We start from the raw sequence: 26161 nt of genomic DNA on the forward strand, positions 1-26161 counted from the left end.
TACAGATGCACATATCAAGAGAGCATTTTTTATTGTAGTTCTTACGAGCAAGTATATCCAATGATGGGAAATGGTACAATATCATGACATTCACAAGCGCTAACTATAAACACCTGTCCAGCCTCAATGTATGATTTACACAAGCACATTTTCACTATGAAATATGGGGATGATGTCAGGGCACAGCTCAGTGTGGGAATAAAACTGAAATCTGTTTACAGAGACAACAATTCAGACAACGTCAGTGTCCATTAGGAATGTCTCTGATGTTTCTGTTTTGACAGTTGCCAGGCATAGACTAGCAGCTGAAGACTATTTTAGACATCTATTACTTGCTCTGCCTACCATTGTACTGGGTGCATACAGACTGAGAAAGGAGGATCACAGTACTTTGTGAAGTCAGTATGTACCATACGATTAAAAGAAGTCAGGAGCTTCAGATTTATAAGGCTGTCTGAAGACTGAGATATTGTACTTAGACATCATGAGTTCATATGGTTGACAACAAGTAGTGTCAAGGCCCAGATTTAGCTTCTGAATACAGTCAATATCTAAATAAGGGAAATTGTTAATGCAACATCAGGGAGCCAATCTTGCAAACCCTTACACATGCAAGTAGTCCTTAAGCATGCAAGTTCTGCCACTGAAGTCAGTACGACTCATGTGAGTAAGGATTTGCTAAAGTTGAAAATATAAAAGTCAATATTCATACTGTTAACTCAGGATAACTAAAGTAGTACATGCATTCACATGAGTGCTATGGAGCCAACTTAACATTGCCATTGACATATTAAAAATAGATTTTTCTGACTTTTGTGGATTTAAATTCTCAGTTTAAGGGTGGGACTTCTAAAAGAGATTAAGTGATTTAGAAGCCTTAGAAAATTCCACCCCAAGTGGATTAAAAAAAAATGCAGAGCATCCTATAAATGCAGAGCATCCAATCAATATATGTTTACGCATTATGCCACAACCTTGGCATTAGCAGAAGATATACAATAACCTTAAGTATACAGTTAAAACATGCTCATTGTATAAAGGAACATTCTCAGAGTTCAATTCCTGGCATCAAACCGTACACATTTCTCTATGTAGAAACTGATCAGTTTACCCATCCCTCCATTCCAAAAATGACTGCCAGACTGTCTTGCTCATACTGCTTCCCTGGTAGGAATGTTGTAAACCTACCAAATTAAATACATAAAGTGTGAAATTCTGATCCCATTGAAGTCAGTGGTAAAATGCCAATTGACTTTAATAGGGCCAGGATTTCACCCTAACTCTTTATCTTAACATTGCATTAGTGTAGTTGCATTGAGTTGCCTTGTTTTCTCTTTCTTTAAAATTAAAAATACAACAGAAGAAAAAGATGTTGGAGAATTTTTTTACTGCATGAACATCTATTTTACTGCATGACACAGAGCTATACAAGAGACAAAATAATAAAAATAAAAGTTAACCCATTCCAGCAAGAAACTGAATCTGAAAGCAGTGGGGCTGTCTATCTATCTAAAAAAGAATCTGATTTTTTCTTTGAGTAGTAGACATGTAAGCAACATTCTGGTGCACAAAAGATGCAAAGGTTTTACATACTTCTTTTCATGTGGAAGTCTTCTATCCACGTACTAACCAGAACTAGTCTTACTTGGGATTTAAAAACAAGAAGAATTCATTAATGTTCAGACCAGCACAGTACAGCTCTTTCAAAGCTTCAACTGCTAACTCTTTTGCTGTATCTTTCTGTGACTCCAATTATTTAGTTATCCCAGGATGCACTTTTACACAGCCAATATCTGTTTTTGTGTTTCACAATTAGATTCAAAATATCAGAAACCACTGACCACTTAATAAGCAGAAAAACTAAGGAGAGTTAATGTGCTGGAAAAGGAAGCCAAGTGTCTGTTAACACTGAAACCCCCCCAGATATCATAGGATCCAATGGCTAGAACAATGGACTGGGAGTTAGGGGATCTAACGGATAGAGTCACAGGTCCAGTTCTGGCTCTGCCAATGACTTGCTGGAACTTGCATAAGTCACTTCACCTCTTTGTGTTTCTGTTTCTTACCCTTTGCCTGTCTTGTCTATTTAGGCTGTAAACAATTTGGGGCAGGGACCATCTCTCACTATGTGTTTGTACAGTGCCCTGCATAATGGGGCCCTGCTTTTGTTTAGGGTCACTAGATGCTACTATAATATAAATAATTTCATCCAAAAATCTATGTTAAACGAACATTAAAGTTGCAAAGTCAAGCACTCAAAAATTAGGAATTGTCAGAATTGAGGTTGTCCATGCAACTGTAATTTGGCCCACTTGTGATTATGCATTATGATAAAGTCTTTAATTACATGATCACACACTGTTTTTTCCCCCACAGGATCCCTTTTTCATTCAGTGAATAGGCAGCTATTCAGAATTATTTTATCCTTCAGATTAAGTGTGTGGCCCCTTATTTAATACACACCATACAAATGCTGCACTGAATAAAAAATTAATTTCCTCATGAGTGTTTTGTATAGGGGTCTCATCATATCACCATAGCTCTTCACAAACATTAATTAATATATCTTCACAACACCTCTATGAGATGAGATTACTGTCTCCATTTTACAGGTAGGGAACCAAGACAGAGAGATTAAGCCCAAAATTGCAAAAAATGTCCACTAAGTTTGGTTACTCAACTCGGAATACCTAGGGTATGAGTCGTAAGAGTATGTAGCATTTTTATAGGACTTCATATGTTCCATGCACAGCTCCAATTTACTTTAAAGTTGTGAATACCCAGCATTTCTGCAAATCAGGCCCCAGGGATCTCACGTGGGGCACCCAGAAAATAAGGCAATCACAGTTAGGCCTTGTCTACATGGACACTTAGTGTACATCTACATTAGAATAAAAGACATGAGGCACAACTGCAGCTGGCCCAAGTCAGATGACTCGGGCTCATGGAGCTATAAAAATTATAATGTAGATGTTCAAACTCAGGCTATTAGCCACGGTGGGCAAGGATGCAAAACCATGCTCTGAAGTGTCCCGAGCCTCTGTTTGCCTGAAGCTGGGAATGGGCGACAGGAGATGGATCACTTGATGATTACGTGTTCTGTTCATTCCCTCTGAAGCAACTGCCATTGGCCACTGTTGGAAGACAGGATACTGAGCTAGCTGGACCATTGGTCTTGACCCAGTGTGGCCGGTCTTATGCCCCTAATATGTCTCTGTCTCCCTCTGCTCTTATCCAATCCACCCCGGTTCCTGCACCTGCCCCTCTGATCCTATCCAACTTCCCACTCTACCCGACTCCTTCCTCCCTCTGCTCCAGTCCGGCCCCTGGGTTCCTCCTCCTCTGCTCCTAATACTCTCCTTGCCCGCTCCTGTCTCCTTTACCCCTACCCTCTTGCTCCTGCAATGCCTGTGTCACTCTCACACACACCTGCAACATGCCTTACACCTCTACACTGCAGTGCAGCTGCTCTCCTCCAGCACACAGGAGCTGTGAGGGGATGGTGCACGCTTCAGGGAATTAGGCTTCCGAACTTTACAAAGTCTCTACTGAGCATATGTGAACTAAGATTTTTTCAGAGGTTTATAAATTGGGTGAAATTTGGGTTTAAATTTTCCCAATTTATTTATTGAAATGGGAATGGCAAAATGCATATCCCAGGCACCTTGGTAACCCCCCAGCAAAATCCAAGTCCTCTCCCCAACGCATGGAGGTTCTAGAGATTCTCAATAAAATGTTTTTAAGATTTTTTTTAACATGGGCAAATAACGTATTTTTTCTAATCTTGTTCTTGGAAACAGGTGAACCACTTAGCTAAAACTCAAATAAATAAATAAATCAGCCTGATGCAGACATCCAGCATGGAAATTTTCAGCCTGAAAGATTAAAGTTGAGCAAAGTTATAACAATCAAAAACAGGGTCTTATAATGGGAAGTACTGGGCCACCTTAACTATAGGCACCACTCCCAGCTCTGCCTATAGTAATTCTTGAGGATATTTAATGTTTCTGAAAGACTGGGAGCACTTTTTATGCTACTCCCCAATGCAAAATTCGCTGGAATCACTTAGCATTTCTGAGAATCATCAGGTACCTCAATGCATATATTCAATAGGTTGCTTAAATAAGTTAAAAAAAAAGAAAAAAACAGAACAGTACAAGGGTAAGCTCACTGATTTTCAAACATTCAGGACCATTTTCAAAATTCCTCTTACCTCAAATTCAGCAATCACTGAATTCTTCATTGAAAGCTGCTGTTTTTTTGCTACCTAAAACAGATTAATCTAAACAAAAATCTTTTAAAAGTAAAAATATATGTATTATGGTCAGGTTCACAGAACTCAAAACTGACTGAACTTCATTTGGTTCAAATTACATTCACCAAAAAATTAAAATTATCTTTAAACAGATACCAAACAGGATACATTTCAGTTTCAAAAGAAAATAGGGGATTTAAGATTAGAATGACCAACTCCATTTTAGCTACAGTAATAGTAGGATACTCTCTAATAAAAGCCTATTACTGCACATATAACATCCAAGCTCAGAAGTGGATTTCTCAAGACTCAGTGATGTGTATGCCCACATATCCAACGAGGACAGGGACATGGAAGAGTTTTAATGAGTCAGTTACTGGAGTTTGTACTTTGTTAGCTTTTTCACACAATCGATACTTTAGTAAATTACAAAAGTTGGGCTGAGGCTTTTGCTAAATATTCTTTCAGCAAAGGTGCATAGGTGGGAGGTGTCTTTAGGGGAAGGCTTTAAACAAACTATTTTAAAAAGATCAGTAGTTGTTTAATCTTCTCCTCACATATTTTTAATTTTGATAAGGCCGCATTTTAAAGCTTGGAATCTGAGCATTAAAATTACTATTCTGACCTTGATAAGTCAATGTAGAGAACAGAAACCCCCCCACACACACACACAAAATAATCAGCACAATCTGATTTTTAAATCAGATCATTCTGCCTCATTATTTCAGAACACTGCAAAATTGCTGTCTAATATGACTAACCTACATTTGCAGAGCACAAATATCTTGGGGGATGTCATGTGACATAATCAAACAAAACTGCTGCTCAAGAATAGCAAATCAAATCAACATTTATAATCCAGATGGATGTATCTGGTTAGGGAAATGAGGGAGGCGATGAGGAATTTGAGTTGGTTTTATCCTTGAAGTTTGGGTGCTAAACATAGACTGAACTGACCCTTGCAATTGAAACAAAGCAGCATTGACCATCCAGTTGGCTTACTCTGGCCTGGCCTATAGGAGACTCAAGTTGGATTTTGTATTAATTCCATTCCTCTCTGATAGTAAATTCAGAGAAATGAGTGGGAGCACTTTGCATTGCTGAGCAGTGACCCCCCTCACGCTGATTTTGGAGCCATTCAATGCCTATCACGATTGAGTCCTGTTTAATCCTAATCGGCCAAGTAGACAGTGGCTGTTAAATGGGATCTTAGAGGATGTAGGAGAGGGGAGGAACAGGAAGGTTCTCAGGACTCTGCCAGGGATGCACTGGACTGCCGTCAAATCACAATTCACATGGTAGCAGGATGCAGAACGCTATAACAATGCAATCTTGGTAGCAGAGCGATGAACTCCTTATATGATGCCCAGTCCAATTTCTATTTAGTTTTCAGTCTAGTGTTTGATTAGAACTCCAGATATCATTGGCTCTTAGTGCTCCCCTAGCCATTGGAAATTTCTTCAAACAGTTAACATCAATGGCAGGGCCATAACAGCAGTGAGTTCAGAACAAAAGAAATGGGATGCCCAAAATACCTTTGTCATCCCGACAATCTTAGACAATAGATTTCAGAAGTTAATAGTTATCACAAATGCCACCAGTAAATGTGAGAACATTAAAGTCCTGCAAATCTCATGTTTCAGGAATTATGACTTATACATATCCTCCTGAAAAACTGATAGTGTATAGGGGTCACAAAGAGGCTATTTGTAGGATCACAGCTATGGCAAACACATTAGAAAAGAGAGAAGAGTTTGTAATAGTCAAAGCAATGAGTTCTAAACTCATGGTTATTATAAAATCCTCCATGCAGAAGTTGTCAGAGTTTACAAGGGAAATGAATTATCACTGAGTCACTGATATTATAAAATTTAAAGGAGAAGCAGAAAGTTTATAAAGATCATGAACTGAACATTTCAAGCTTCACAGTTGTTACAAATGTTAAGCACAGAAGCCAAGATTTATGAAAGATGTGAACTAATAATTATTTCTTGGTTGACAGATAGTACACACAGAAAAGAAGCATTATGGCTTGCCCTCCCTCAGTGTTACTGATGGGGGAAGGCATCTTTAAAATCTACTAATTGAGGCTGTGAGGGGAATTCCATGGTAGCCTAGTCAGACTTCTTCTGTGACGTTCCCCACTTTTTGGGGTGTATTGACTGTCTTGTACAGTCCAAGAGTCTGAGTCTGGGGTTACATAAGAACAACAACCCTCGGCAGAATCAAGCCAAATGAAGGTTATAATGACTATTCACCGGAGGAGAAGACAACAATTTGAAGAGTGGTATTTCTACACGGAAAGCTATTACAAACTCCACAGAGAAGCAACAGAGTTTATAAAGGCGGTTGGCTGCTATTTTTGTTTTAGTCATTACAGTTCTAGAAGAATCCTAAAAATCAGGCTACATCATACAATGGAACTATTAAGGGGCACAAGCAACAGTATCATAATATGAAGTATGGAAAGGTACTGAACTGTTGTCACAGCATAGATTTTAAAATTGTTGAGTTGGCAGATTTCATGAAATCATGACAGTTATTTCCTCCTTTATTCTATGCTGTCCCTTCATCATCCTACTGGGGTTCCATCCTGAACCACATTTGACCTTCCTTTTAATATACGTATCATTGGTTACATTTCTATACTTCTTTGTAAAGCTTATTATATTGGCTGAATTGGCATTCCTAAGCTCAGAGTTGTTATAAACTGTGTGAAGAAAACAAGAGCTCTGCAAACCAGCTATTTTTGTGTTCAAGGCTACTACAAACTCCCAGCTGTCAAGAGCATATAATAATCATGAACCAATTATTCCTGGGCTCACAGTTACTACATATGCTGCAGGAAGCTGAGGGAGTTAGTCACGGTTGCAAATTGGCTATGTCTATAATCATTTATGTGGTGAAGCCAAAAGAACTTACAATAGACATATATTTGCTGTTACTAGGCTCATAATTTTATAAGTCATAAAGAGAAGTTATGAATGACAGAGTTCATTACGACAAAGTTGTAGTGTTTCAATCCCCACAGGTAGGGCTCTGTGTTTGTCATGGAGGTTGGTGACTTTCCGTGACCTCTGTGACCTCTGCAGCAACCAGTGTGCCTGACCCCAGGGCTGCGCAAGCAGCTAGCTCCGCAGCCAGCTGCTCAGGTGGCCTCACGGACAGCCACACCAGCCACTACTGGAGTGGCCCTGGGGCCAGTCACACCAGCTGCTTCTGGAGCAGCCCTGGGCCAGTCACACCAGCCGCTGCTCAGGCAGCCCTGTGCAGCTGGCCCCAGGACAGCCCAAGCAGCGGCAGGTACGGCTGGCCCCAGGGACTGCCTGAACAGCCAGAACAGTGGCGGGTGGACAGCCCCCGGCAGCGGTCCTGGGATGGCTGGAGCAGCCACTGCTGAGCTGCCCTTGGCAGCTGGTGCCCCTGGCTCCCCCACAGCAGCAGCCCCCCTAGGGCACCCCCGCCAGCAGCACCCCCACCCCAAGATTTAATCAGGGGTATTTATAGTATAAGTCATGGACAGGTCACAGGTCATGAATTTTTGTTTATTGCCTATGACTTTGTCGTAATGAAAATCATGGAGCAGGTCGTCAAGGAATCAATTCTGAAGCACTTAGAGGAGAGGAAAGTGATCAGGAACAGTCAGCATGGATTCAGCAAGGGCAAGTCATGCCTGACTAATCTAATTGCCTTCTATGACGAGATAACTGGCTCTGTGGATGAGGGGAAAGCGGTGGACATGTTGATTCTTGACTTTAGCAAAGCTTTTGACACAGTCTCCCACAGCATTCTTGCCAGCAAGTTAAAGAAGTATGGGTTGGATGAATGGACTATAAGGTGGATAGAAAGTTGGCTAGATTGTCGGGATCAACGGGTAGTGGTCAATGGCTCCATGTCTAGTTGGCAGCTGGTATCAAGTGGAGAGCCGCAAGGGTAAGTCCTCGGGCCGGTTTTGTTAAATATCTTCATAAATGATCTGGAGGATGGTGTGGATTGCATCCTCAAGCAAGTCTGCAGATGACACTAAACTGGGAGGAGAGGTAGATACGCTGGGGGGTAGGGATAGGATACAGAGGTCCCTAGACAAATTAGAGGATTGGGCCAAAAGAAATCTGATGAGGTTCAACAAGGACAAGTGCAGAGTCCTGCACTTAGGACGGAAGAATCCCATGCACCGCTACAGACTAGGGACCAAATGGCTATGCAGCAGTTCTGCAGAAAAGGACCTAGGGGTTACAGTGGACGAGAAGCTGGATATGAGTCAACAGTGTGCCCTTGTTGCCAAGAATGCCAATAGCATTTTGGCATGTGTATGTAGGGGCATTGCCAGCAGATCGAGGGACGTGATCGTTCCCCTCTATTCGACATTGGTGAGACATTGGTGAGGCCTCATCTGGAGTCCAGTTTTGGGGCCCACACTACAAGAAGGATGTGGAAAAATTGGAAAACGTCCAGCGGAGGGCAACAAAAATGATTAGGGGACTGGAACACATGACTTCTGAGGAGAGGCTGAGGGAACTGGGATTGTTTAGTCTGCAGAAGAGAAGAATGAGGGGGGATTTGATAGCTGCTTTCAACTACCTGAAAGAGGGTTCCAAAGAGGATGGATCTAGACTGTTCTCAGTGGTAGCTGATGACAGAACAAGGAGTAATGGTCTCAAGTTGCAGTGGGGGAGGTTTAAGTTGGATATTAGGAAAAAGCTTTTTCACTAGGAGGGTGGTGAAACACTGGAATGCGTTACCTAGGGAGGTGTTGGAATCTCCTTCCTTATAAGTTTTTAAGGTCAGGCTTGACAAAGCCCTGGCTGGGATGATTTAGTTGGGGATTGGTCCTGGTTTGAGCAGGGGGTTGGACTAGATGATCTCCTGAGGTCCCTTCCAACCCTGATATTCTATGATTCTATGACTTTTACAAAAAATACCCGTGACTAAATTGTAGCCTTACTCATGGGCATTACAAATACGAGGGATGAGCAATCGGAGTTTATAAAATATAGCAATCTGGTGTTTCTCAGACCATGGTTAGTACACATTCCAAGGACAAGCCAGCAGAATTTATTATGTGTGAACTAAGTACCCTCTGGGTTCAGTGCTATAGTTAAACAAGAAAAAAGGACTGTAATAATAATGGTTGTGAATTGGCTGTTTCCAGATTCAGTAATTACAAACTCACCAGACAAGCTAAAGGCCTTTATAATATTATAAAAGGCTATTTCTCAGAAAGCCATAGTCTACACTTATGATATAGGTATGATACTTCGAACGTTCATCAAGTTTTATTGATGTTTATAAAGCCCAGCAGGTGCCTGATGATGGTTTTAGTGTGTCCCAAAGCACTTCATGACACTTCATGTTCACTGTGGGGAGACTGCTTAGTGCTCCCACTACTAAGGAACTGCACTTTCAAAATTAGCAACAAGTCTTACCATAAAATTTACTCTATGACTGGTCCTTACTTTTGAATGACGGAAGGTTCCTCTGCTTTCAGAAATGGATTAATCAGGAAAACCAAACCTATATGTGTTTCGGGCCATATTCTGCTAATATCCTACTGAACTGGCTGATTTCAATGGTACGCCAAGACGTAAGGTTCTCCAGCTTGAGTAAGGCTCGCAGTATATGGCTCTTAACATCTAACACTAACATGTCAGCAATCAATTGTATATTACTTACTGTGCAGGGAGTTAAAGGTGACCTACATGGGAAAAAGTGGGTTCATGCATTTTTATAACTCAAAAGAAGATCTAAATGGCTTTATATTTTTTAAAAAAAGCTTATTTTTTATTTGTCTTACAAATACCAAAAATATTAAGTCTTGTCTTCCTTATTTTGCTGGAAGTCTTCTTGGAGGATCAGGAACAGGTTGGGAGCTTTCTCAGACTATGACTGAAGTTGGAGGGTGCTGAAAGGTATTTGGGTTAAATAGATGTTAATCAAATAATTAAACAAAAACAAAATTTTAAATATTCTGACTAAAATCCCCTTTCCTTCTCAATCGCTTGGTTTTCACTTCCTTAGTACTTGTGCTATTAGTTCTCCAATTATCCATGGATTCTTCCAGGAAAAACAAGGTAGACAAGATCATGCTGACTACGTGGGTGCGCCAGGGCTGGAGCACCCATGGAAAAAAATTAGTGGGCGCTTTGTACCCACCAGCAGCCAGCTCCTCCACCTCCCCCACAGCACCTCCCGCCTGCCAGCAGCCCTGGTGATCAACTCCTCCCTCTCCATCCCAGTACCTCTTGCCCACAGCGATCAGCTGTTCTGCGGCATGCAGGAGGCTCTGGGGGGAGGGGGAGGAGTGGGGACTGGGCACACTCAGGGGAAGGGGAGAAACGGGGCGGGAAAGGGTGGGTGTGATGGGTTCAGTCAAAGAGACCCCCTTGGGACTGTCACCTGACGTACTGGAATTACCTCTGAGCCTGTTTTCCCTGCCAGCTTGGGACCCCAGAACCCTGCCTTGTTGAGCCAGACACGCTAGCCTGCTGCAACACAGACCCAGGTCTGGTCCATGCCCCCACAGCTGCAGACTTTAAAGAAAAACTGCTCAGCAGGTCTCCTATCTCCAGCACCCAGATACCCAGTACTCAATGGGATCCAAACCCCACATAAATTTGTTTTACTCTGTATAAAGCTTATACAGGGTAAACTCATAAATTGTCCGCCCTCTATAACACTGATAGAGAGATATGCACAGCTGTTTGCTCCCCCAGGTATTAATCATTTACTCTGGGTTAATTAATAAACAAAAGTGACTTTATTAAGTATAAAAATTAGGATTTAAGTGGTTTCAAGTAATAATAGGCAGAACAAAGTAAGTTACCAAGCAAAATAAAACAACACATGCAAGTCTAAGCCTAATACATTAAGAAACTGTTTACAGGTAAAATCTCACTCTCAGAGATGTTCCAATAAGCTTCTTTCACAGACTAGACTCCTTCCTATTCTGGGCCCAATCCTTTCCTCTGGTACAGTCCTTGTTAGTTCCAGCTCAGGTGGTAACTAGGGGATTTCTCTTGACTGACAGCACCTTTGTTCTGTTCCACCCCCTTTTATATCTTTGGCACAAGGCAGAAATCTTGTGTGTATCTGAGTCCCCACCCCTCCTTCTAAATGGAAAAGTACCAGATTTAAGATGGATTTCATTACCAGGTGACATGGTCACATGTCCTGTGAGACCCCAGCCTTCATTCTTCCAGGGCTGGCCCGCACACACCCAGGAAGGTTTGCAAGTAAACAGACCATTTACAACCAATGTCCTAGTCAATGGGAGCCATCAAGCTTCCAAACCACCATTAATGGCCCACACTTTGCATAATTACAATAGGACCTCAGAGTTATATTTCATATTTCTAGCTTCAGATACAAGAATGATACATTCATACAAAATAGGATGAACATACTCAGTAGATTATAAGCTACCTTACAAGAGACCTTTTGCATTAAGCATATTTCAGTTACATCATATTCACACTTATAAGCATATTTCCATAAAACATATGGAGTGCAACGTCACAGTGGGGAAGAGGCGGGGGCAGAGGGAGAGGCGGGAAGAGGCACAGTGGGGTAGGAGTTTGGGGGAAGGGGTGGAGTGGGGGTGAGACCTGGGGTGGGGCAGAGAGGGGGTTGAGCACCCCCAGGGCAAGGAGGAAGCTGGTACCTGTGGACAAGATCTACCTTTCTAATAAAAACAAACGGGAAGAAAAAAAAACCTTACACAACCCAAAAAATCATCCCCTTTGTGGGTTAAACTTTTTCACGTCTTCTTTATAGGGTATTAATAAACAAAGAGGCACAAACTCACTTTTTCACTGTGCAGGCTACCTTTATGTCTTTTGACAGGTTTATTCCCTTCTTGGGCATTCATTTAAGGGTTTCACTATATTTCTTAATAGATTTTGGTATGCACCTGTTTTTTTAAACCCAACTTAAGCCTTTCACAGAGGTTCATGTTTGAATGGACTCCACTAAGTATTGTTCATTCTCAACAAATTTCCTAGTTTCATTCCATAGTAATGTAGAGTGTTGGCACCACACATCGCATATACTTCTCAGAACCCAATAAATAAATGGTGAGACCTGGGAACAAGCCACTACAAAATCATGGAATCTTGTTACCAAAAAAGCCTGGGAAAATGTAACAGAGTGTAACAATAGCTGAGAATTAACCATTCCATGACATTTTCATCACATAGGAAATCTCAGATCCTAGTATCTCGTGCACCCACACTGTCCACCCATAATCAGCTATGTCACCTTTTACAATTCTGGTGAAGATTTGCATTTATTGCCAGTGTAAACATTTTCCTTTAAAAAGTACGGCCATTTACATGGCAAGCCCTTCCTACTTCAGAGTAGCAGTGGCATATTAGGCAAGGGATGTTGTGTTGGTACAATAACATTTATGAAGCCCACCCTTAGCTAGAGAGGAAGGAAAAAGATGAAAACAGGACATCCACCATGCTAACAGGAAAAGAAGAAGAAAAACACCATCAACCTGACTAAAAGTAGTAAACTTTGCAATGAATACAGTCTATTCAGTGACCAGCTAGGAAATGTGTTCATTTCTATTAAGTACCTATCCTGGCCTCCAAATATTTATTGCCATGATTAATTCTATATTTGTGCTGTATGTTGTAATATGTAAATATTACAATACTGCACAGTACAACTACAGATCTAACTGCATACACATATCAATGACTGGACACAACATACACTGTATTACAAGAAAACTGCAATGACCCCACAAATAACTGCCCTTTTACCCTCAACTGACTCCCTGCTCAAGCATCCAGAAAAAGAGGAGTTTTGCAACGTGCCTGGTAAATTAATAAATCTGGGCTCTGACAGACCAGGAAAGGGAGCAAATTTTAGTAGTTGAGAATCCCTCCCATAATACCCTACCTGTAGATCACCCTTAAACAAGGGAGATGCAGGCTTTAGCTCATCAGCTGGTCTCAAATGCAACATTATTAACTGGGAGAAAGACAATGAGTTCAAAGCAGCACACTTGTTTTGGGAGTTATTATTATTTGTATTACAGACATTGTGGGTACGTGTTGTACAAACACAGAACAAAAAGATGGTCCCTGCCCCAAAGAGTTTGTGCTTATAATTTTTAGAAAGCAACCAGAAGGATAAATGTTTATTCTTTTTTGGAAGGCTATCCCTGAAAACAAGGCAGATTTCTGTGTAACTGAAAGGCAACCTGTTCTTAGATAGCCTAATCATGAATGTACATCAGAGTAAGAGTTTGTTATAAATTGAGATAAAATTAGCAGACATGCAGCTTCTGAAGCATTCTTTCAGGGGCTGGCAACTCTGCCATAGCTTCTCGGTGGGGTATTGCTTTTTAAACCCTAAGATTTTATTTTAAGATGATGCTCTTACTCAGTCTTTGTGTGTCCTCCACAGTGCAGTTTGACATGATGAGGGCCTGTAACCTAATCGCTACCGTCGCCTTGACTGCTGGTCAGCTCATTTTCGTCTTGGGCCTAGTAGAACTGCCTATTATTTCACAGGATATCCAGTGGTGGGAGGAAGCCATAGCTGCCGTGTTCCAACTTGCCAGTAAGTACCTCTTTTTGCACATGGAGATGGACCTGGTAAATTCTATCTAGATCAGGACAGGCAGAGTATTCTGCTTTACAAATTCTTCAGAATAAACAGAAAAGCAATAGGGTTTGAATTCCAAAGTAGGTCTCTTCAGTAGTAAAGATGTTTACCATCCCTTAAAAGCTCTCTCTTCATATTAGCCCACTGATTTACGAGATTCTACAGAACACAAACAGGAGATTATTTCTTGAATAGATCTAAATAAATCCTCAGTCAACCAAGAAAACAAGCCACTGTGTAGCTCTCATTAGTAAAGAAGGCAAAACACAAGGAAACAGTGGAAGCCAAACTTCAAGATTTAATAGGACTAAAAATACTAGAGGGACTATAGATAAGGGTAAAGATAGAACAGAATGAATTTCTGCAGTCATACTGCAGTGCGATTATATGCCTTTACTTGACTGAATTTTAGTCCAGGGAGATCTGCCAGATTGCAATGAGTGGGAATAACTAGTAAATAAAACTACAAACTGCAGAATGAAGCACTCTGGCAACACTGACAGTTATAAATGAAATTCCCACAGTAATTCTCATGGATAATAACTGTATACAGAATCCAGTGGGGAAAGGGGGAAATGGTTTAATCTCTTCTCCACAGTGAAACCACTGGCATCAAATCATAAATATTTTACATTAATCCTTTCCTTTACTACACAAGTCAATCAAGACATCCATAAAAAGAACAGTCATTGAACAGGAGTTCCATACACAGGGCTTGCAGGATTGCGTCCAAAATGTATAATTAAAATGGAAAAAAACATGCTGATGTAGTATTAATGCATGTTAAGGCCAGAGCCTGAGTCTTTACTTCAGTTTAAATCTACAGTAGTAGTTCTAAACCAGTGTAAATGCACTGAGGCCCCTGCAGTGATTCTTGGTTTACATTTCAGAGTAACAGCCGTGTTAGTCTGTATTCGCAAAAAGCAAAGGAGTTCTTGTGGCACCTTAGAGACTAACCAATTTATTTGAGCATAAGCTTTCGTGAGCTACAGCTCACTTCATCGGATGCATAAAGTGGAAAATACAGTGAGGAGATTTATATACACACAGACCATGAAAAAATACACATTGTAAGGAGAGTGTTTACATTGTTGTAAGTAAGGTCAGAGACTAGTCCAGAAAATTCAAAATGATGGTTCTCACAGCAATAATTCAGCTGTCTTTGCAGTACCACTGGTGAAGGACTGCTGAGACACCTCTTCAAGCCTAATGGGAATCAAAGGCCCAATAAGGAGAAGGGACTGTATGATACACAAAGAGACATATTAGTTTAAGCTGTAATACACTCAGTTTCTGAGTCCAGTGGGACCCCACGCACTGGTGCAACACTGCCAGGATCCAAAACTGCAGCCTTAGCAGAGCAAGATCTGCACACAGCCTCTTCTTGTGAGATCAGCAGCACAGCACACTGCTTTTACCTTTGGATGCCTTTTGTCCAGTTCTTTCTTCCTTTTGGCGTGAGGTCTGCCTTTCTCTGCCTCTCTCCCCTCCTTTCCGAAGCTCAGCCTGTTTTCCACAGACAGGAAATGCATTCTGGCTCTGTTTAGATTTGTTGTTTCATTGACAAACAGTACAGTGGACAGCCGTGTGCCTTTCTTCTATCAAGGCTGCTAATTTTAGACTGGGCTTTTTTCCACCCTTGTGCTGAAGTCTGTTTTAAATACAGTCAGAGAGAGACTGAAGGGCGCCAGGATATCCCGACACAGGAGAAGGAAATGCCTGCTATTACCTGTTATGCAAGCTGAACCTTGAAATCCCCAGCGCTGGGAGGGAAAAAGGGAGGAAAGCCAGAGTCAGAATGATTAACAAAATGCTAATGAGAACAGTGAAAGAAAAAACAAACGAATTTCTGGACTCAACTGTTGATACTCAAAGGTGTGAAGAGAGGGAATCTGGCAGCTAGAGACACTGTTACAAAGAAAGACCATTGGTTGTTTGAATCAGGAGGCTCCTGTTTGCAGAAGTGATGTGATGAGTCTCATAGGAAGATGGAAAGGGGAGCAAGGTCAGCTGTCAGATATACTGCTCTCCACTAGATGGACCTTCATTGTAAGCTGGATGTTTTCTCTCAGTCTTGCAATGAGTTACAGAAGACTCATTTAAAATCTTACTCGCTTCCTGAAGATTTATATTTAAAATAATTATCTCCAGGCCATACAGCTGATATATTCTGGCATGAACACTTTTAGGTAAAGAAGGAAAGAGATGTAAACTTTCACTACCCCATCCGAAGATCAGCTTTCTACCAGTAGCTCACTCTCTTTTTCAAGGATGATGAGGGATGGCTGGGAGGGAAGGAAGTCACTCTGACTATCAGTGTTAATCTCGCTCCTGGGATGAGGCATTAGGAGTATGGCATCTGAGGAGGTTGTTTCCTCCTTTGTACCCCGGCACCTATTGTGTTCCTTCCACTGTCAAGAAACTCAAGTTGACCACAAAAATCTCACCTGCCAAGTCTCCTGGATTAAGCCCAGAGTACACAACATTAAACATCATGACAAACGTGTTATTTCTAATTTTTTTACACCAATGTACACATTCATAGTGTGAGTGGGACCAAAAGTTCAGCTGACTGGACAAAACACACTGCTAGATCTAGGACATCAGGAGTGTTTTGTTTGTTTGTTTACTGATGGGAGAAGGGATCTTTTCCCCTGGGAAACTACAGGCAATAGTTTGTAGCCGATCCTATGTTCCAGAGTGAGAACCTCCCAGAAAGTTTCTGCGTAAACTAGCAAGTCCATAAAGAACGGCAGACACATAAGAAGAGAACAGTGGATATGAAGCATATATTCATAAGAACTTTCTACACAAAACATAGTCAAATGCGGACTGTGGAGTTTCACACTGTGGAACTCTGCTCCCTTCATTTCTAATATGATATTTGACTTGGTTCAGCATGACATTTTGATTAAAAAACTAGAAAGGTTTAAAATTAGCATGGCGCACATTAAATGGATTAAAAGCTAGCTAACGGATAGGTCTCAAAATGTAATTGTAACTGGGGAATCATCATTGAATGGGCGTGTTTCTAGTGGGATCCTGCAGGGATCTGTTCTTGGCCCTTACGCTATTTAATCTTTTTATTAATGACCTGGAAGAAAACATAAAATCATCACTGATAAAGTTTGCAAATGACTCAAAAATTTGGGGACTGGTAAATCATGAAGGTATCAGTGACTTGTCCTTGAGTGATCTGGATAACTTGCTAAGCTGAGCTCAAGTAACAATGTGTATTTTAACACAGCTAAATATTGATGTATATATGTGGGAACAAAGAACGTAGGCCATACCTACACAATGGGGGGACTCTACCCTGGGAAGCAATGATCTGAAAAAGATTTGGGAATTGTGGTGGATAATCAGCTGAATGTGAACTCCTAGTGCGGTGCTGTGGCCAAAATGGCCAATACGATCCTTGGATGCATAAGCAGGGGAATCTCAAGGAGTAGAGAGATTATTTTACCTCTGCATTTGGCCCCAGTGCTGGAATACTGCTGCAACATTCTGTCCAGTTCTGGTGCCCACAATTCAAGAAGAACGTGGATCAACTGGAGAGGGTTCAGACACAAGCCAGAAGATGGATTAAAAGATCTTTCACAATCTTTCCTCCTACAGTGCACCAGCAAGGGCTCCATGGACCATTAGTGATCACTGGCATATTTATGACCTTAATTCATATATTTTTAACAACAGTCTTCAATCTGTCAGTGATCACCAGTGTTGGTTGTTTTCACCCTGAATACCATCCTAGCAACATAGCCTGTGCACTATGCTATGGTTTCCTATTAGTATTGTGGTCTGAGAAGTCATTTTTATTAAAGAAAGCTGTGAGTTTCAACTGTTGTCATACTCCATAGGCCCCCAATCACAACTTCTGCCTTGACTACACAACCATCTCTGATCAACATGCACCTCGCCAGCGCTCATGACGGATCCCAGCTCTGTTTCTTTTTTATTTCTGCCACCTGCATGAGTATTTGACAGTCATTCAAAAGGATGACCCTCTGACAGAAAATAAAGCCCTAGGAAGCCCAGAGGAAGGAAAGAAGAGAGGAAGCAGTACTCCAGTGGCTGTACTGGGATTCACAGCGCTCCAAAACTCCACAGCCTCATACCTCCCAGTTCACAGGAAAGAAAGCTGTTTGCTTTGGAAAAGTTATGTGGTGAAAATGGAACTCGTTTTGTGGAATTTTGTGTCAACAATCAGAAATTTCTCTCTAGAAGTTTTTTTCCAAGAAACTGTTACAGATGCAACATGCTGAATATAAGGGTGGATAAAAAAAAACCTCACAGAGTAACATTCCTAATGGGAATTCCTTTAAGTACTAAAATGATAGATGGCAAAGGGGAATCTATAGAAGACTAATCTACTAGGAACACAGGAACTGCTCTATTAGATCAAACCCAAGCTCTATCTAGCCAAGCATCCTTTCTCACAGTTACTAGTATCAATCGCTTCAGAGGATGGTGTAAGAACCCCACAATTGACACGTGTGGGATAATCTGCTCCACACATTAGGTTTAATCCTGGTCTCCAAGGGTATGCCTACACTGCATTGTAAACCCAGATTTGTGGGACCCATGCTTGTGGAGTCATGCTTCCATGCATCCACACTGCATTGTAAACTTGGGTTTACAATTGCTGGACCCGGGGCTCACAACCGTGCTAAAGTGTCCATACAGCACAACGCAGACTTTCTGATTCACATCTGTGGCTTGAGTTGCATCCACACCACAAAATGACAGGGCTTGGACCCCAGTCACAGCGGGACTTAGGCTCAGACCCACCCTCCTGGGTGTGTCCATAGGCCCAGGTCTTGAGTAGGGCAGGGTTGGGCTTAAATCTGAGTCAGAGCCTGGGTTGTCAATGCAGCATAGACATATCCCAATAGTAAGAGATTGGCTTAAACTGTAAACATGAGGTTTAATTTTTTTTTCTTATTAAATTACGATCACTCTGAATATTCATGAGATCCATATAAATGTCCAGCCCCTATACTGAAGACAATAAGAAGCCTCGTCTCTCTGCTTGGCTTGCCATTTATAGCCAAACAACACCTTATTACACCTTTCCTTTGAATTTCAAGCCTTGATTTCTGTCTACACTTTGTGTCTTTTGGCTGACACCTCTTTAGTGGTAACCGAAGGAGACACCCCTGCAGACATACTGTTCACTCTAATCCCACAATACAAAGTAGGGACAATTGTGGATTGGCAGGGAGATAGAATGGATGAAATTCTCCATTTCTAACTTCTATACCATTAACCTACATACATCTTAATGCAGTACAGAACAACAGAACAGTCATCACAGAACAAAGATGAAGATATCAATCGTGCAACTAACTGGTCACTTCTTGTCCTTCCACTTATCTCCATGACTTCATCCGTGTCATGCCTTACTCCTGGAACCCTTCCATGACTGATCATAGAATCATAGAATAATAGAATATCAGGGTTGGAAGGGACCCCAGAAGGTCATCTAGTCCAACCCCCTGCTCGAAGCAGGACCAATTCCCAGTTAAATCATCCCAGCCAGGGCTTTGTCAAGCCTGACCTTAAAAACCTCTAAGGAAGGAGATTCTACCACCTCCCTAGGTAATGCATTCCAGTGTTTCACCACCCTCTTAGTGAAAAAGTTTTTCCTAATATCCAATCTAAACCTCCCCCACTGCAACTTGAGACCATTACTCCTCGTTCTGATGTGCCATGCCCATCTAAGTACTTATATGGCTCTAATCATCCTAATATCTGCTTTCATTCTTGCTTCCTTCAAGTCAATTCTTAAAGCAGACTTCTATCAAGATGCCTATAAACCCAATACTTCTGAGGACTAGGGAACAGAATTAAATGAAACACTGTAAATAATTTTTTAAAATCCCAACAAAAAAAAAATGATGGAACGTGACTTATGCTCAATGACCTTGTTCCTTCACACTTCTCATTACATCTGCCCCAATACACCTGTCACTTGTTTTATTGAAACACTGAAACAGTTCTGATCCTCTGTTTATCAGTATGAAAGAAATATCTATTTAAAAAAATGTAAAGATACTACAGTCATTTTAAATTAGTGGTAATATTAAAACAATTATTTTTAAAAAAATTTGATTAAAAGAGCATTTTCAATAATCCTGATATTGGGTCAGACTCTGTTCTCACACTAGTTTCGGATCAACATATTCCATTGATGACAAGGGTGTTAATCGCAAGCGATACAGCACTATAAGGGAAGGCAGAATCCCAGCTGCCCCATGCTCTTCCTAGAATTTCTTCTAAAGGAAGATATGGGCTAAACAATAAATATTCAACAATATTCATCAAAAAAGGTCAATAGACTAGAATATTGCCAACTGTTTCCTGCTGCTAATAAATGATGTTATGACAGCAAAGCTATTATTAATCAAAGCAGGAGACACTGATACTATGACAGTGTTCTATTCCAGTTACTTTATTACACCAAATGATGCATCAAATTCCAGAAATGTGCCTTTCGGTTAAACTAGCGGGTGCACATTACTACAGCATTAAGGTGCACCAGTACTTTGCCCAGAAGCAAAGCACACAGTATGCACATAACTGAGTCATCTATCTGCCGCCCTGACCGGGAAAACCGAGAAGTCTGCTGCTTGCCGGGGGCTAAGATTCGCGATGTGACAGAGAGACTGCCGAGACTCATCAAGCCCTCGGATCGCTACCCCTTTCTGCTTCTCCACGTGGGCACCAATGATACTGCCAAGAATGACCTTGAGTGGATCACTGTGGACTATGTGGCTCTGGGAAGAAGGATAAAGGAGTTTGAGGCACAAGTGGTGTTCTCGTCCATCCTCCCCGTGGAAGGAAAAGGCCTGGGTAGGGACCGTCGAATCGTGGAAGTCAACGAATGGCTACGCAGGTGGTGTCGGAGAGAAGGCTTTGGATTCTTTGACCATGGGATGGTGTTCCATGAAGGAGGAGTGCTGGGCAGAGACGGGCTCCACCTTACAAAGAGAGGGAAGAGCATCTTTGCGAGCAGGCTGGCTAACCTAGTGAGGAGGGCTTTAAACTAGGTTCACCGGGGGAAGGAGACCAAAGCCCTGAGGTAAGTGGGAAAGCGGGATACCGGGAGGAAGCACAGGCAGGAATGTCTGTGAGGGGAGGGCTCCTGCCTCATACTGAGAATGAGGGGCGATCAGCAGGTTATCTCAAGTGCTTATATACGAATGCACAAAGCCTTGGAAACAAGCAGGGAGAACTGGAGGTCCTGGTGATGTCAAGGAATTATGACGTGATTGGAATAACAGAGACTTGGTGGGATAGGTCACATGACTGGAGTACTGTCATGGATGGTTATAAACTGTTCAGGAAGGACAGGCAGGGCAGAAAAGGTGGGGGAGTAGCACTGTATGTAAGGGAGCAATATGACTGCTCAGAGCTCCGGTACGAAACTGCAGAAAAACCTGAGTGTCTCTGGATTAAGTTTAGAAGTGTGAGCAACAAGAGTGATGTAGTAGTGGGAGTCTGCTATAGACCATCGGACCAGGGGGATGAGGTGGATGAGGCTTTCTTCCGGCAGCTCGCAGAAGCTACTAGATTGCACACCCTGGTTCTCATGGGTGACTTTAATTTTCCTGATATCTGCTGGGAGAGCAATACAGCAGTGCATAGACAATCCAGGAAGTTTTTGGAAAGCATAGGGGACAATTTCTTGGTGCAAGTGCTAGAGGAGCCGACTGGAGGGGAGCTTTTCTTGACCTGCTGCTCACAAACCGGGAAGAATTAGTAAGGGAAGCAAAAGGGGATGGGAATCTGGGAGGCAGTGACCATGAGTTGGTTGAGTTCAGGATCCTGACACAGTGAAGAAAGGTAAGCAGCAGGATACAGACCCTGGACTTCAGGAAAGCAGACTTCGACTCCCTCAGGGAACGGATGGGTAGGATCCCCTGGGGGACTAACATGAATGGGAAAGGAGTCCAGGACAGCTGGCTGTATTTCAAGGAATCCCTGTTGAGGTTACAGGGACAAACCATCCTGATGTGTCGAAAGAATAGTAAACATGGCAGGCGACCAGCTTGGCTTAACGGTGAAATCCTAGCGGATCTTAAACATAAAAAAGAAGCTTACAAGAAGTGGAAGGTTGGACATATGACCAGGGAAGAGTATAAAAATATTGCTCAGGCATGTAGGAATGAAATCAGGAGGGCCAAATCGCACCTGGAGCTGCAGCTAGCGAGAGATGTCAAGAGTAACAAGAAGGGTTTCTTCAGGTATGTTGGCAACAAGAAGAAAGCCAAGGAAAGTGTGGGCCCCTTACTGAATGAGGGAGGCAACCTAGTGACAGAGGATGTGGAAAAAGCTAATGTACTCAATGCTTTTTTTGCCTCTGTCTTCACGAACAAGGTCAGCTCCCAGACTGCTGCGCTGGGCATCACAACATGGGGAATAGATGGCCAGCCCTCTGTGGAGAAAGAGGTGGTTAGGGACTATTTAGAACAGCTGGACGTGCACAAGTCCATGGGGCCGGACGAGTTGCATCCGAGAGTGCTAAAGGAATTGGCGGCTGTGATTGCAGAGCCATTGGCCATTATCTTTGAAAACTTGTGGCGAATGGGGGAAGTCCCAGATGACTGGAAAAAGGCTAATGTAGTGCCAATCTTTAAAAAAGGGAAGAAGGAGGATCCTGGGAACTACAGGCCAGTCAGCCTCACCTCAGTCCCTGGAAAAATCATGGAGCAGGTCCTCAAAGAATCAATCCTGAAGCACTCACATGAGAGGAAAGTGATCAGGAACAGTCAGCATGGATTCACCAAGGGAAGGTCATGCCTGACTAATCTAATCGCCTTCTATGATGAGATTACTGGTTCTGTGGATGAAGGGAAAGCAGTGGATGCATTGTTTCTTGACATTAGCAAAGCTTTTGACACGGTCTCCCACAGTATTCTTGTCAGCAAGTTAAGGAAGTATGGGCTGGATGAATGCACTATAAGGTGGGTAGAAAGTTGGCTAGATTGTCGGGCTCAACGGGTAGTGATCAATGGCTCCATGTCTAGTTGGCAGCTAGTGTCAAGTGGAGTGCCCCAGGGGTCGGTCCTGTTCAATATCCGGTTTTGTTCAATATCTTCATAAATGATCTGAAGGATGGTGTGGATTGCACTCTCAGCAAATTTGCGGATGATACTAAACTGGGAGGAGTGGTAGATACACTGGAGGGCAGGGATAGGATACAGAGGGACCTAGACAAATTGGAGGATTGGGCCAAAAGAAATCTGATGAGGTTCAATAAGGGTAAGTGCAGGGTCCTGCACTTAGGACGGAAGAACCCAACACACAGCTACAGACTAGGGACCGAATGGCTAGGCAGCAGTTCTGCAGAAAAGGACTTAGGGGTGACAGTGGACGAGAAGCTGGATATGAGTCAGCAGTGTGCCCTTGTTGCCAAGAAGGCCAATGGCATTTTGGGATGTATAAGTAGGGGCATAGCAAGCAGATCGAGGGACGTGATCGTCCCCCTCTATTCGACATTGGTGAGGCCTCATCTGGAGTACTGTGTCCAGTTTTGGGCCCCACACTACAAGAAGGATGTGGATAAATTGGAGAGAGTCCAGCGAAGGGCAACAAAAATGATTAGGGGTTTGGAACACATGACTTATGAGGAGAGGCTGAGGGAACTGGGATTGTTTAGTCTGCAGAAGAGAAGAATGAGGGGGGATTTGATAGCTGCTTTCAACTACCTGAGAGGTGGTTCCAGAGAGGATGGTTCTAGACTATTCTCAGTGGTAGAAGAGGACAGAACAAGGAGTAATGGTCTCAAGTTGGAGTGGGGGAGGTTTAGGTTGGATATTAGGAAAAACTTTTTCACTAGGAGGGTGGTGAAACACTGGAATGCGTTACCTAGGGAGGTGGTAGAATCTCCTTCCTCAGAAGTTTTTAAGGTCAGGCTTGACAAAGCCCTGGCTGGGATGATTTAATTGGGGATTGGTCCTGCTTTGAGCAGGGGGTCGGACTAGATGACCTCCTGAGGTCCCTTCCAACCCTGATATTCTATGATTCTATGATAACCAGGTAGGCCCCACAGTCCCATCCTGGAACACCCCTCATCAAATCATAGAATCATAGAATATTAGGGTTGGAAGAGACCTCAGGAGGTCATCTAGGCCAATCCCCTGCTCAAAGCAGGACCAACACCAACTAAATCATCCCAGCCAAGGCTTTGTCAAGCGGGGACTTAAAAACCTCTAAGGATGGAGATTCCACCATCTCCCAAGGTAACCCATTCCAGTGCTTCACACCCTCCTAGTGAAATAGTGTTTCCTAATATCCAACCTAGACCTCCACCACTGCAACTTGAGACCATTGCTCCTTGTTTTGTCATCTGCCACCACTGAGAACAGCCTAGCTCCATTCTCTTTGGAACCCCCCATTCAGGTAGTTGAAGACTGCTATCAAATCCCCCCTCAGTCTTCTCTTCTGCAGACTAAATAACCCCAGTGCCCTCAGCCTCTCCTTGTAAGTCATGTGCCCCAGCCCCCTAATCATTTTCTTTGCCCTCCGCTGGACTCTCTCCAATTTGTCCACATCCTTTCTGTAGTGGGGGAACCAAAACTGGATGCAATACTCCAGATGTGGCCTCACCAGTGCCGAATAGAGGGGAATAATCACTTCCCTCGATCTGCTGGGAATGCTCCTACTAATACAGCCCAATATGCTGTTGGCCTTTTCGGCAACGAGGGCACACTGCTGACTCATATCCAGCTTCTTGACCACTGTAATCCCCAGGTCCTTTTCTGCAGAACTGCTACTTAGCCAGTCGGTCCCCAGCCTGTAGCAGTGCATGGGAGTCTTCCTTACTAAGTGCACAACTCTGCACTTGTCCTTGTTAAACCTCATCAGATTTCTTTTGGCCCAAGTCTCCAATTTGTCTAGGTCACTCTGGACCCTATCCCTACTCTCCAGTGTATCTACGTCTCCCCTCAGCTTAGTGTCATCTGCGAACTTGCTGAGGGTGCAATTAATCCCATCATCCAGATCATTGATAAAGATGTTGAACAAAACTGGTTCCAGGACCGACCCCTGGGGCACTCCGCTTGATACTGGCTGCCAACTAGACATCGAGCTGTTTATCACTACCAGTTGAGCTTGACAATCTATCCACCTTTCTATCCACCCTATAGTCCATTCATCCAATCTATACTTTTTTTAACTTGCTGGCAAGAATACTGTGGGAGACCGTATCAAAAGCTTTGCTATAGTCAAGATATATCACATCCACCATTTACCCCACATCCACAGTGCCAGTTATCTCATCATAGAAGGCAATCAGGTTGTTCAGGCATGACTTGCCATTGGTGAATCCATGTTGACTGTTCCTGATCACCTTCCTCTCCTCCAAGTGCTTCAAAATGGATTCCTTGAGGACCTGCTCCATGATTTTGCCGGGGACTGAAATGAGGCTGACCAGCCTGTAGTTCCCCGGGTTCTCTTTCTTCCCTTTTAAAAATATGGGTACTATATTTGCCTTTTTCTAATCGTCCAGGACCTCCCCAAATCACTACGAATTTTCAAAGGTAATGTCCAATGGCTCTGCAATCACGTCAGCCAACTCCCTCAGCACCTCCCTCAGCAAATGATTACAGAATAGCCTTTCCCATAGATATGATGCTCCAGTAGAAGCCCAGCAGAATGCAAAGTTTCTTTCCCCAGGAAAAAAGCCTACCTTCCCCCAAGAGTGAATACCTTCCCTGAGGTCTAGGCTGCTACAAGGTGAGCATGATGAATTTCACACTGTGATTTAGTGAAGAGACATACCAGATGTTTCAGCCAAATCTTGGCTGGCACACATTTTCATTGGTGTAATAACAAGCAAACAAGACATATGCAGTGTGCAGGATCAAGCGGCTCCAATAAACTATGGGGCTCTTTGCTTCAAGAAATATCTAATCTTTGGAATGGTAGCATTCACTGCAGTACAAAGAAGTCTTGACTTCTGTACGGTGACAACGAAACCTCCTAGTATGCGCTACAGTATCTGTGGATAAGCCTTTTGTGGATCAGTATGATCTCTCTTCACACTTCTGTTGCTGAACTCCCACGTTGGTAAGCCGAACATCACTTTCCGGTTATCTTGGCCACTATTACTGTTGATTGAGGATGCTGTAACTCATCCCTGTCAAATACTTACCATAAAAATTTGATTTTAGAGCTCTCTCAATTCACTCACCCTAAACTAATTCACAGAAGTTAGAAACAGCGAACTGTAATATCTCTCTCCAATAATATTCCTCGCTCTTCCTTCTGAATCACACTTTT

General features: G+C 42.6%; 2 protein-coding genes across 7 annotated transcripts in view; one reads left to right on the forward strand and one right to left on the reverse strand.

Moving 5' to 3' along the window:
• IFT140 (intraflagellar transport 140) overlaps positions 1–26161 on the reverse strand; it is a 284666-nt gene that overhangs the window by 81111 nt on the left and 177394 nt on the right. The window lies entirely within an intron of this gene.
• TMEM204 (transmembrane protein 204) overlaps positions 1–26161 on the forward strand; it is a 45774-nt gene that overhangs the window by 9866 nt on the left and 9747 nt on the right. The window contains exon 2 of the mRNA XM_073362967.1: positions 13673–13828. Within this exon, the coding sequence (XP_073219068.1) occupies positions 13673–13828 (156 nt within the window). The remainder of the gene's footprint in view (positions 1–13672; positions 13829–26161) is intronic.

This window comes from Lepidochelys kempii, chromosome 10, assembly GCF_965140285.1.
Source record: "Lepidochelys kempii isolate rLepKem1 chromosome 10, rLepKem1.hap1, whole genome shotgun sequence".
Classification (NCBI taxonomy): domain Eukaryota; kingdom Metazoa; phylum Chordata; order Testudines; family Cheloniidae; genus Lepidochelys; species Lepidochelys kempii.